This window comes from Syngnathus scovelli, chromosome 2 (assembly GCF_024217435.2).
Source record: "Syngnathus scovelli strain Florida chromosome 2, RoL_Ssco_1.2, whole genome shotgun sequence".
Lineage (NCBI taxonomy): Eukaryota > Metazoa > Chordata > Actinopteri > Syngnathiformes > Syngnathidae > Syngnathus > Syngnathus scovelli.
In genome coordinates, this window is record NC_090848.1 from 4,662,899 (window position 1) to 4,676,250 (window position 13,352).

Here is a 13,352-nt window from a genome sequence, read left to right on the forward strand (position 1 = left end):
CTGCAACAACATTATTTGCTGACATTGCGACCAGCAACACCAAATACTTTACATCCTTCTAATGAGCTCCACTTGAGTTCAAGCCAAACGGCTCTAGGATGTTTCTTTGGGATGAGAGACAGCTGGCAACATTCACTTGCGGGCCAATTACGATTCATTTTGAGGGCATTGCCTTAAATCTTTCTACAGTCCCAAACTTCAAGAAAAACTGCCGACCCGGATACAACCAACTGCTGCGCCATCAAATCTGGTTTTAAAATTACAATCAAGTTGATTTGATTGGCGCTCAGTTTCTCTCTGAGAAAGGGCAACTTGATATGATGATGATTATGCTTGTAGTTTGCAGTAGTGTGGAACTGCAAATCCAAAAGCTGATGGCGTGTTTAATAGTATGACGCCTCTCATTTGCATTTGGCATGCACGGTAAAGTGGGTTGTCAGTTTGTGCAACGTCACTGCACAGTACAATCACACGTTTAAATCACCTGACTCCTTACCTTGTTTGTGTTTATTCGGATTTTCTTGGGAAATACTGCATGATTGTCTGCAATTCTGTCAAAATGGGGCGACGGCATCTTTACTTCCTGCTTTCCAACCAAGTGACATTCGGGGTGATAAGTTCGAGTCTCACGCCGCGTCCTCTACGAGCGCGAATCATCTTGAAATTACTTTGCAATTCAACCAATCACATGCTGGCCCCGCCCACCGCCCCATTGATTGGTAAGTTCCACGTTACCAATATTTGTTACGCACGTACATGTTACATGTTACCGTTCAGTGACTTTGATTGCACGTAATTTGCCGCGTCATGAAAAAGAAACAAATCAGTCCAAATGATTAATGAATGAATGCTGCCAATAATGCCATAGTTAAATATATTAAAAATATTATCCTTTGATTTTGTGAAGTTCTCAAGTGTGATTAAATATTAAATAAATAAATAAATAAATAAATAAATAAATACATAAAATGTTCATATGCATGCAAACATATATTCTTGTCTTATTCTTTGTAAGAAAATAAATCAGGTGAAGCATGAACATGACCAAAAAATGACACCAGTTCAATAATAAGAACAGGAAACATGTAGGACCTGACTCAAGCGTATTTTATTGAACATTGATAACTGTTAAAAACATGTATAAAATTGGTCCTGTTTCAGAAACAAGGCACGCATAGTCAGTCAAAGTTCAGTGTTCATGTCATTATTAGCATTTATCATATATCATCAGCACATTCCATCTCAGTGTGTCTATAATAGTAGTATCAAGCATTCACTAATATAAAAACATGTTCCAATAGGGGATTTTTTTTCTCCCCCCCACAGAGGTTAAAATTTTATTCCGAGCAGCAAGACAATATTCATGCAACGATGGGAGGGGTGGAGGAGAAAATAGGAGCTGACGTGCTCATAGGGTCTTCAATAGTAGGTCTCTTGTTCCACCCAACCTGGAAACACAGGAGGACATATTACTGGGTTGCAATGTCGTAGTTTCTTAACATGAGCTCGCAGAAGCAAAGATAAGCAAAGCACGGTTCCTCAGCTCACCTCCTGGGCTGCGTCTGATGATCAGCTTGCGGATTTCGTCATAGATAAAGATGAGCAGGGAGTATGGGAAGGCGCAGAACCACCAGTTGACCCTGGAACAAACAAGCATAAGGAAATCAGATACTGCGTTGCGAGGCGGGAACGTCGTGAGTCTCTGGCATCCCGTTCACCTGAGAGGGTACATTCTTAGAGCCACATCCATGCCAGGGCAGTAGGAGAGTAAGGCAGCCAGGGCAGTCTCCTCAAACAGCCCAAAGATCAAGATCTTGTTCCTGTATAATGTAAATGAAGATGGACGTGATGTTCAAGTCGTTTCTTTTTTAAAGTATTCCACTAACCTCATTCCCTGCTGGAATACAGAGTTCCTCCTGGTCTTGCAGATGATCAGATCAGCCCACTGCACGATGACAATGCTGGCAAAGAAGGCGGTGTGGCAGGTGAACTCGACGATCTTTCTCTGCTCGTACGTCTGCGCACACACACAGGTGGCAAAATGACGACAGGTAATGTCGGAGGTCACCGTGCGAATGTGATTGGACGTACCCATTGTTGCCCGTAACTGTCTTCCAGATCGTTGCAGTACTTATTGTCCCAGGACACGCGGATGCCCAACAATGTCCGAGGCAGAAAGCCGTTCTCGGCCAAGATCACAAAGTAGGTGAAGAAACCCGCAAGGGCCTGGATCATGCCTGTGAGCGTCGACATGATTGGAGAACGACGACATCACCTCGATGGCGACAGAGCTTAAAACTAAATTCGAGATCAATACCTAATTCCATTAAGCCATTAGTCTGGAGTTCCTTAGAACAAATTTAGACACAACATTTGTCATTCTACAGATAACCAAGTCAATGGGTCCATGATGACGTTAGGTTGAAAACAATCCTAAATCCTCCAGTCGATAAATTACGAGATACAGACGAGATGAAGAACAGTGGACTTGAAATATTTGTCCATTTGGGGAAATTGTTTAAATATGAAAATGCACTAAATGATTTTCATAAAATATTGTGATGGTTCCACAGTCCTATTGTGTGTTTGTATTTATTTTTTATGGTTTAGGCCACTCAGTCAAGCAGGTCAAACCTATTCCTGGTTTCATTACGGAACATAACACTGACGTCTCATAACTCAAACGCATGGTTCTCTTTCAGCGTGGGCTCATTTCTGGTTTATGTTTCACGTCTATTTATCTCAGAAGACCTAGATCCATAACCACCAGAAAAAAAATCTCACAAGGACACAGTGGAGAACTCACAATGGTAACCTAAGTTTGACATTTACCAATCTGTCCGTAGGCGATGCTGATGAGTCGCTCGTTCACCAGTTTGTCAGTTTTAGGATTTCTGGGTTGCCTCTTCATGATGTCGCTCTCAGCTGCTTCGTAAGCCAGTGAGATGGCAGGAACCTGAAAAGCGGTATACGATATTTAGCTATGCAAAGTCACAGACACGACACCACTTGATGTCAGACACCCACCATGTCAGTTCCCAGGTCGATACAAAGGATGGTGACGGTACCCAGAGGTAGAGGGATGCTGGCGATAATGAAGAGGAGGAAGGGGGTGATCTCAGGAATGTTACTGGTCAGAGTGTAAGCGATGGACTTCTTCAAGTTGTCAAAGATCAAACGCCCTGATGAGTAGGACAAGCACATGTCAATGGCGGTCATAAAAATGTTTGGCACAAACAGTTCAGAGGCAACATTACCTTCTTCAACTCCAGTAACGATGGAAGCAAAGTTGTCATCCAGCAGGATCATGTCAGCCGCCTGCTTGGAGACGTCCGATCCGGCAATCCCCATGGCGACACCGATGTCGGCTTTCTTCAGAGCCGGAGAGTCGTTGACGCCGTCGCCGGTCACGGCAACGATGGCTCCCTGTATGGCGACGAGCGATCGACAGGAGCTGTTAGCACCTTAGCGAGAATTGTTATGCGTACAACTGATTGTCCGACCTGTCGCTGGCAGCCCTCCACAATGATTAGTTTCTGTTGCGGGGAGGTTCTGGCAAAGACAATCTCGGTGTGGTACTTCAGGATGTCATCAAGCTGCTCTGCGCTCAAGTCTTTTAGGTCTCCGCCATGGACAACACAGGCTTTAGCATCCCTGTAGCAAAGTTTAGATCAGTTTCATTTCAGTTGTGATTGAAAAGATGACAACCTTCATCTCCCTCAATCAGTACCTCGGGTTGACTTCATTGATTGGAATGTTGAGACGCGCAGCAATGTCCTCCACAGTCTCATTGCCTTCAGAAATGATGCCGACACCCTTAGCGATGGCCTTAGCTGTGATTGGATGATCCCCCGTCACCATGATCACCTGAATTAAAAGCCTTGAGTTAAGTTTTAATTATATCGAGAAAACTTTGTCGGTAGTAAGTGAGCAATAAAAGCGAACCTTGATTCCAGCGCTCCTGCATTTGCCGACAGCATCGGGCACAGCTGCTCGAGGCGGGTCGATCATGGATATTAGTCCGATGAAGCACAGCTTCTCAGTGGGGAAGTTGACCTCCTCGGTGTCGAAAGCAAAACCCTCCGGGAACTGCTCATCGGGCAAATTATAATGACAGAAACCTACAAAAATAAAAATGGTTATGAGTCTTTCAAACTTCACGATGAGTTGAGCAAACTTCCACTGATCCTTACCGAGCACTCTCTCTCCCAAACCTCCCAATTCGAGGTAAGCGTTCTGGAAGGCGTCCTTCATCTCATCATCCAGAGGTTGCTCTTTGCCCTGGATCATGATGGCAGAGCAACGGTCCAAAATCCTCTCAGGGGCACCTTTCATAACCAGCAGATGGCTGGACTCATTTTCAGTTGAGATATTCTTGTGGATGGAAAGCTGGGAAACAAATGCGTCACCATTTAGGCTCTTCTAATCTTCTAATTGTCATCCTTTTTCGGATGGTACCTGGTACTTGTTGGTGGAGTTGAAAGGAATCTCTGCAATCTTGCTATTTTTCTCCCTCATCTCTTGGACAGATCCACAGCAAAGCTCAATACATTTCAGAAGGGCAGATTCTGAAGCATCACCAGCCACATCTCTCTAGAGGAGAAAACATTGAGCACCTTCCCGTTAGCCCCGAGTGCAAGCCGTTCAGTTTGCCTTTCGGAAAGGCTAGACGTCTATAAAGAAAGGAAATTGCCTATGGGCTTATTTCTTTACTGTCTTATCCACCAGGAAGAATGAAAGTAGCAAACACATGGTTGGAGTACTAATCTTAGATATGTTATGGGACAGAAGTGAAGCCAAGAAAAATAAACAGTGGCGAGAACATTGTTTGCTACGCTAAGTCAGCAGTTCTAAATCAGTATCTCTTAATTGGCGCCAAAATAAAAGAGCAAGCTGTGTATATTTGTCGGAGAATATAATTATATCCCTCATGAATAGGCATCATTGATACGTTGCCATTTTGAGAAGGCTAACAATGAAATGAAACCTTTAGGATGGGAATGTTGCTCTGCTCTGCCAGGAAGACGGCACGGTTACAGAGTCCGGCGATTCTGGCCAGGGCACCCCAGGTGGCGGAGCTCTTGTCAAAGGATGTCCCGCTTTGGTTCTCAGTCGTGTCCGCCTCGTGGATCTGGTTGTCGAACCACATGTGGGCAACCGTCATCCTGTTTTGGGTCAAGGTGCCGGTCTTGTCTGAGCAAATGGTGGAGGTGGAGCCCAGAGTCTCGACGGCTTCCAAATTCTTCACCAAGCAGTTCTTCTTGGCCATACGCTTGGCAGTCAGAGTCAGACATACCTAAAGACGAGAAGCCGATTAGATTCGAGAGCCCACTGAGGTCGGGCAAAGGCTTGGGACTCACAGTGACGGTAGCCAGGAGACCCTCTGGCACATTAGCCACGATGATGCCGATGAGGAAGATGACGGCTTCCAACCATGAGTAGCCCAGAATGAGAGATAGAACAAAGAAGGACACGCCCAGGAAGACGGCTACGCCAGTGATGAGTTGGATGAAGTGCTCAATCTCAATGGAGATGGGAGTGCGGCCAACTTCAAGTCCTGACGCAAGCGTGGCAATGCGACCCATGACGGTCCGGTCACCGGTACTGATCACAATGCCTCGAGCAGTTCCTGTTGATTTTAACAAAGTTGAAGTTTCCCTGCTTTGGAGCGTTTTTTGCTTGACGTAACCTTCCAACATACCTTCGACACAGTTGGTGGAGAAGAAAGCAATGTTCCTGGTCTCTAATGGGTTCTCATTGGAGAAATCTGGAGTACGTGTCTGCGGCTCCGATTCCCCCGTCAGAGAAGAGTTGTCCACCTGAGAATTATCACATTGCCTGTGAATGATGAGTTAATTCCACGTTTCTGCTGTCTTTCTTTTTTACCTTGCAGCCATGGGCGGAAATGATTCGCAGGTCGGCGGGAATGCGGTCACCGCCTTTCACCTCGACTAAATCGCCAACCACTACTTCTTCTGCGTTAATGCTCTTCTTTTCACCATCGCGGACAACCAGCGCTTGCTTTCAGACACACATGACGAACGCAGTCAATTATGGAAGATTTAAGAGAGACAGTGGAAAATAAGACGTGAAATAAAAAGCCACCTGAGGGACCAGGTTTTTGAAGGAGTCCATGATCTTTGAGCTCTTGGCTTCTTGATAGTAGGAGAAGCAACCAGTGATGATGACCACAGCAGAGAGCACAACACCCAAGTACAACTGCAAAATATTTTTGACATCAAGATTTCCACACCACAATAGAAATGCTTTCATGCTTTCATTACATTATCATTGGCCGGGTCATCCTCCATGGCGGCTTGGATACCGTAAGCCAGGAAGCAAAGGATGGCCCCGGTCCATAGGAGCATGGAGAAACCTCCAAACATCTGCATGAAGCCAAGTAATTTAAAAAAATTGATGCATTTTTTTTTAACTATACTAGGATGTAACGTCCAAACGCATTTGGAGCATGCTGTTACCTGTTTACAGAACTTGACCCACTCTGGGGTGGTGGGGGGAGGTGTGAGGGCATTGGGACCATCTCGGGCCAGATTCTCAGCCGCCTTAGCATTAGTCAAACCCTAATGAGGCACGAAGACGAGTCAAGTTAGAAAGCATAAGCGTCACTATGCTTCGTCCTCTCCTGTAAACAACCATAAAGAACTCAGAACTAGCTCACTGTAACCACACACATTTATGTCCAGGGAGACCAAAGATGATTTACCTAGCGACAGAAAAGGGTCATCCCCTTCATGAGCGCAGAGAGAAATGTAGCGGGAGATGATAAAATAGGGTCACCCCAAAAAAAAAAAAAAAAAATCAGGGCAGAGGGTATTTTCTATGGCTAATAAATTATTCATGATACATTAGCATTGCACACACATGCAGAGCCTGAAGACCCCACGTTTAAAGGCACTGATTAACTATTCTACTTGATCTTCACTGCATGAGCCGGAGAACATTTGCATGAACAAAAGCTCTAGCTGGGCCACACACAATTAGGCAGGCTGGTGGTCGGGATGCATAAATGCAAATTGTCCTAAATGTAAAATTAGTTCTATATTAATGTCGCATAGTAATAAATAAAAACATTTAAAAAAAAAAAAAATTTAAAATAAATAAATAAAAAATATGTATATCCATCCATAATAAATAAAAAATAAATAAATAAATATGTGTTTGTTTTATGTGAGACGCATGCAAAAGCTGGTGTCAACACAGTTGATGCACTAGAGTCGGTAATCGTGCCGCATCACTCAGTGTGATGAAGAACCCTTCAGTAATTTTTCACTCCATCATTTAGGTGGCAAGACCTGCCGTGGTTTTATGGCTTTATCCTTTCCTTAGCTCAGGCACATAACAATGTCGCCGAAGCAGAGGAGGTGCAACTTGAAATCAAGTGGCAGGTCGCACATCTTACATTGCTCAAATCTGTTCCATATTTACGATTCAGCTCATCCAGAGTCAGCTTGTGATCATCCTGCAAACAAACAAAAATAAGGCTTTTTTGTTGGCCGAAAACGTTCCAAATGCTCTTGGCCGGTGAGGACGGAGTCTCCATAGAAACTGTCCAGAGATTCCTTGGCTCAATTACACACTCACCATGTCCACTTCCTTTTTGAGTTCATCCATGTCTTTCTCCTTCTTCTTGCCCTTTCCCTTCTTCTTGCCTCCCTGCTCGGAGGTGGCCGCCAGCTCATACTGCTCTCGTCCTTCCTGGAAACACAAAGGGGCAGTGGAAAGAAAGAGTGTGTAAGCGACTTGCCATAAACCAGAAGACATCAAGAAGACATCAAGACTGTGGCCGAGCGTCAGCCTGTGGTGCATGCAGGTGATGTCACTCTTAATTTGAAATCCACCTAAGGGACACTTTCCAGTCGCTACAGCAATATCACAACAAGCCAACGCCAATTAGCAGTTAAGGCTCATCTATAATTCAAAGGGGATGAGAGGCACTAGCATGTTAGCGAGGAACGTGCACGTGACTGCTTACAAACCATTTGTCCACCTAGCGAAGCATTCACCTTCCTTGCGATATTTTGCACTCGGGTTTTCACACTAAATCCCGCACACGTTTTTGGTCATGGAAATATGTAAACTAATAATGTTTCCAAAAGTTTCCCAGGGAGTTGTTGGAACAGAGTGTGTGATCTCAGCACATGTTATTATTGCATGAACCCTAACCCCCCCACTTCACCCCCCGGTTAGCTAAGCTGGGAAAACACGGGTTCTGCATCACTACGGTCAGATCTTAGCCTCTGGACATGGAAAGGGCCCTCAGGGGCCATCTGGCTTTGGATAAATAATCCCACAGCAGTTCAGATGCTGAAGCTGGTTGATTTCTAACAGGTTCAGTGTCCACAAAAATTGATTTGCCTTAATAAAAGTAGTTATAGTCAGTGATGTTGAGAAATAGATCTTTTTTTTTTGGACATCACGGGCCAAATCAAAGTCATGGTTTCTTTCCCTCTGAGGGCTTTTCTGGTGGCATATGATTTTTTTTTTCTTTATTATGTGGTTTTCTAACAACAAATTTAAATCAAAATTTTAAAAAAAATATGCAACATAACACGTGTTTGGCAAAAAAAAATTCTTGCAAAGTGAACAAAAACTGCAATTTTGATGCAGATTTTCTGCCAACCTGAAAAGAACCATGAATTAAAAACACTATTCATTTTAATGGGCCACAAGAAATGATGTGGTGGGCTGGATACGGCCCGCCGGCCACGAGTTTGCCACCAGTGCTTTTACAAGGATGAATGATGCCTTATAGAAAAGTATTTATTAAAAAAAAAAAAGAAAAATGTTATAGATTTGCGCATTTTTCTCGAAGGGAAATGATTTTTTTCAACCCGTGTGCAATATTTGCTAATTTTCTGGACATTTTTCTTATTAATGAGCGCATAATTTTGAGGGAAAAAAAGCATTTAGTCAAATTTATCACATATCTTATCAAATACATCTTTATTCAGATAGTGCTTTTTTGACAGCTTTCACCGTAACAAAGTACTTTATAAAAACAAAATAACAACACAAACAAAAAATCTCACATGGCAATCATACAAACAAAATAACAATCCCTCCATATGCACGCAGAATTCCCATGAATGGACCTTACTGGCATCAGATACCTGAGCTGTTCATTCAGCTGTGCTGAACAATGTGCGCGAACACGCCAACATGCACGCGCTCCTGGTACTTTGCCCGGTTGCCATCGGTGACCAAAGCCACACCTCCGGAGAGATGTGAATGGCCAAGTCCACATGTGTTAACCCCTCCCCCTTCCACTTCCCCTCAGCCACAAAGTATGAATCCTGAGAAGGAAGACAAGTGCACTGAGTTTTGACACTCACCTCACGTCCCGTGCAACTTTCACTACCGTGCATTCAAAACAAAAGAGGCCGGATGAATCAATGGTCCTTGTTGTTGGACGGGCAGCTAGCTTGACGGCAACAAGATTTACATTAACCGAGCTTTCAAACCAGCCACGATGTACCTTGGAAACCAACCTCCAAAATCTTCTTGCCATCAGCCGGCATTTCATTGACGGTCAAGGAGTATGAATGAAGCAAAGAAATAACGGTCCCCTTTTCCCACGCTTTTTCCAACTCGCTCTTGCCTGAGAGAGAAGGGAAAGTCAGAGCGGGGCGGCACGTAGGACACAGCAGGAGGGGACCGAGGAGTGTGTGGACAGTCACAGATGAGAAAAAAAAAAAAAGTTCTGCTGAACTTACAATGACTGCAAAGTGGAAGGAATGTTAAACCCCCTGGGGAGTTGTGGGGGCGGAGTGATCAGGTAGAAAAAGAATGAAAAACAATGGAGGTAATCGTGTAGTTAGGGTGTCCGTTCGAACGAGACTAAATGCTGGATCAGTGGCGAAAAACAACAAGCGCTCAGCCATTCGATGGACCGTAATGTCTTCAAATTCAATCAAAGCTGCTTTTCGGTCCAATAAGAGCCTCAAAGATTAAAGTCAAGAGCGTAGAATCTTGTGGAGTCGCTCCACACCGTGCGGCCAACTTTATCTTGCGGGAAGGCTTTCTGCAGTGAGGAACATTGTGTCCAGTCATCCAGAAAAGTACAAGGAAGGTCAGAGGTCACCAATGTCTACTCAAAAACACACTTCTCGTTGATGAGCTGCGACATGCTGGTCATGGAATAGCCAGATTAAGATTCGGATGAAACAAAAGGCGCTTGACAATCTTTAAGTGATTATTTCCAAGGCCCTTGTATGGTGCACGTGTTTGTCATGTTGAAAATGACATCTCCATAAAAGAACAACAGGGCATCTCAATCAAAGGCGCTTGATCCAAGAGAGAGCCAACGCCATATGAGCATCTTAATTACAGCTTGTCGCAGTAGCGGGAGATAATGCATTCAACCTCTGGAGAAAAGGACTTTAAAAAAATAAGGAACGGAAATTCTGACAAAGAAGTTTGACATTTTCATTTGTTTCTTTAGTCTTTATGATTTGACACTAATAATGACCTGAGGGGATAAACAAAATAAAACCGCCGTCATCTGCCTCTAATTTGATGTTATCGGTTTGAATTAGTATTTTTTTGTAAAGCCGCGATTGTGTGACAAAGACATGAGGTCAAGCTGATTTGTTGTTTTTCCTCAGGCGTGGTGGTTTCTTCTAAATCCAATCTCATGTTCATCAAGTCAAATTTTAAAATAAACCATGTTATCTGCATTTCAGCTCTCAGCCCATTTTTTCAAATAAACAAATCTCAACAGCGCGCATAAAATCAAAGTAGGGCAGCCCTTTTATCGGATCTTTCCGTGGCGGCAATGCGGTAACTGGTTGTCTCCTCACAACGCCGCCCACTCCTCATCAACTCCTTCTCAGCTCATCTGTTTATTACAACTTGAGGCAGATGTGGGGAAACAAAAGAAAAAGCTCAGACGAGTATCATCTCCAACATGGAGAGGCCCTAGAAACAACAATCCTCTCCTCTGGCTCTGACCACCTGCCTCTTCACACCAGGAGAGCCGAGCGGCGCCGATCATCTCTTCCACGTGCGGCGGCTATTTGAGAAAAGCGAGGGGAAGAGACTGTGGGGATGAAGCTGGGGGGCAGGGTTTGCCTTTCACCAACTATGGGAACCAAGAAAAAATACGAGCAGCTATTGGCCAAGATCGGAGCGAATACAGATTTGCTGGAGCATCATGCAGAGACACCAGGAAGAAGAAAAGGGAGGGGAGGCTTAAAGACGCCAATCTGGTCGACAGCTCCCCTTGTTTTCTCTCCTCGAGCAGCTCCACATCCCTCGGGCTGAATCGATAATGAGTTTTAGTGGTGCGCAGCGTGGTGGGGTGTGGCAGAGCCCGACACTTCCACAGCAACTTCATCAAAAACAATGTTGAGCAAACAGGTAGACAGAGTCCATTGCTCCCCTCTCAGTGGAAATCAAATCTCAACAACGTCATTTTGTGAGGATCTGCCCTGGTAAAGTATCTTAGATGCGCAGATTGGACTTTACATAAAGTTGTGCAATAAAAAGGTGAGCACGTCCCTCCCATTAGAAAATAACAGCTGCGCCAAATGTGCAACGCTTAAAAAATCAGAATATTTGTGGCACGGAGAAATAAATAGAGAGCCAAAGTTGCTCAGCATCAGTATTCAGCCACATCCCGTTATGCAACATGCGCTTCGTGATACAAACTTATGTTAAACGCTGCGAGGCGATGAAATCAACACGGAAGTGTTTGGACAAAAAAAATCAACAAGATTGTCACTCAACTAATTGCAACATCGGCGTTAATTGATAACCACTTGTTTGAATGCATCTTTTGGAATCAGGGGAGAAAAAAAAAAGATGTGCACTACTCACTCCTCTTCCCATGGTTGATGAGACGAATCTTCCCTCTTAAATAAAAATTCACAAGGAGAAATCCACCTTAAAATAAAATTCAGTGAAACACATTAAAATAAATTAAAATAATGCAATTTTCCCCCCTAAAATGTTCTGCACGTGTTGCTCCTCTCTGCGAGCTCGAAAGCGGCCGCGCTCAGTGTCCCATACTTATAGACGGCGTTCCTTCCATTGTGACGTCATACTCCTTGCCATGACAACCCCACGGATGAGGGCGGGGCGTCCTCATTTATTGGGCGTTTTTCTTGCTCTAATCTATCTCTATCTATCCATATCCTTTTTTTTCCAGCTTGCCTTGCAATCAGAATAGACCTTATTTATCATGGATGAGGAAAACAATGCACTCAAGTAGAAGTAATTCACATTATTTTTTTGTATGTATTTGCAAACACATGTAATATATGTAAAAATATGTTTAGAGTCATCGAGTGCGCACCTACCACACACAGTGACTGATTCATCCACACCTCACCCGGCTTGACAGCTGGTGTGCATGGCGCTTTGCGTGCAGCCAGCTTGCTTGTTTCCAAATTCTCATTCACACGTTGATGAGCAATTTTCTCTTTTGTGACACGAAAAAGTGGCATCGAACGGAATTTGTCATACACACACACACCCAGGCACGCACACACGGACTGGCCCCTTTTGGATGTGGGGCCCACTTGGCATATCCACGGTTCTCCTCTCTTGACAAGTGGAGCCCCTGCTCATTGTTTCTTCAAACAGGATTCTCTGGCTCGCTGCCTCCGTTGGGAGAGCTATGCTGGCTCCAGTATGTTCAGTCCACTTTTGTCACCCTTGCAGAGATGCAATTGGTTAGAGATTAAAACACACTGCAGCCAATACCGCTGACAAACCATGCAAGCCTTGTGGGCCATTTCTTGTTGCCTTGTTCCGGAGCGCGCGCGCGCACACAGTAGCCCACTGTCCAGCTTTTTCTGAAACGGACTGTGTTTCTGATGCGTCGCCGTGGACTTCACAATGAAGCTTGGGACACTGGAAACTTAAAACTTTCCAAATCACCAAATGACCAAACAAAAGCCTGAAGGCACAGATTGGTGCCCAGCAGCAGCTCTGTGCGCGTGCGCGTGCGCTCTTATTTTCGTTTTGCGTTCGCATCGTCGCATGTGCGATCGGTGTCGATTGCGTGTTGTTAGTTTTGCTCTATAAATAGCATAGATTTTATTTAGATGTTGGAAGGAGAGAGTCTGAAAGGGGGGGGGGGCTCTCAAATGAGTTGCCATAGCAACAGGCACGTTCTGGTGCTTGTGAACGGAGGATGAAGGCATGATAATGTCGACCTGCCCGCTCCGCTCTCTCTCCCTCTCTCCACTCCCCCTAGTTGAATTGTTTACTGGCATGAGGATTTGTTAGACATATTTGTAGCAAAGCATCAACAAAAACACATCCGCAGCCAAACTGAGGCCATTATTTTCTTCCACCCTTCTTGTTTTTTTTTTTTTTTTTTAATG

General features: G+C 44.4%; 1 protein-coding gene across 2 annotated transcripts; it reads right to left on the bottom strand.

Moving 5' to 3' along the window:
* Positions 1 to 1,086: 1,086 nt before the first annotated feature.
* LOC125988256 (sodium/potassium-transporting ATPase subunit alpha-1) lies at positions 1,087 to 12,021 on the bottom strand. 2 transcript variants are annotated; one of them, XM_049753204.2, is made up of 23 exons: positions 11,839 to 12,020; positions 7,603 to 7,716; positions 7,421 to 7,480; positions 6,480 to 6,581; positions 6,285 to 6,386; positions 6,106 to 6,219; positions 5,887 to 6,021; positions 5,702 to 5,819; positions 5,361 to 5,629; positions 4,988 to 5,296; positions 4,459 to 4,593; positions 4,194 to 4,389; positions 3,946 to 4,121; positions 3,731 to 3,867; positions 3,504 to 3,654; positions 3,258 to 3,426; positions 3,028 to 3,182; positions 2,833 to 2,956; positions 2,092 to 2,237; positions 1,887 to 2,017; positions 1,719 to 1,820; positions 1,549 to 1,640; positions 1,087 to 1,448 (listed from the first exon to the last, which is right to left on the bottom strand). In XM_049753204.2, the coding sequence occupies exons 1-23, from the start codon at positions 11,848 to 11,850 to the stop codon at positions 1,420 to 1,422; spliced, it is 3,078 nt and encodes a 1,025-aa protein (XP_049609161.1). In that variant the 5' UTR covers positions 11,851 to 12,020; the 3' UTR covers positions 1,087 to 1,419. The 2 variants fall into 2 exon arrangements, with proteins under 2 accessions (XP_049609161.1, XP_049609160.1); XM_049753203.1 differs by having other exon boundaries at positions 5,361 to 5,819; positions 11,839 to 12,021.
* Positions 12,022 to 13,352: the final 1,331 nt, after the last annotated feature.

Bases quoted from the DNA above. Each gene is read 5' to 3' on its own strand.
- LOC125988256 (XM_049753203.1), bottom strand. The intron at 4,390-4,458 runs GTACCATCCGAA...TTTGTTTCCCAG, and splicing joins ACTCCACCAACAAGTACCAG to CTTTCCATCCACAAGAATAT. The intron at 2,018-2,091 runs GTACGTCCAATC...GTGTGTGCGCAG, and splicing joins ACAGTTACGGGCAACAATGG to ACGTACGAGCAGAGAAAGAT.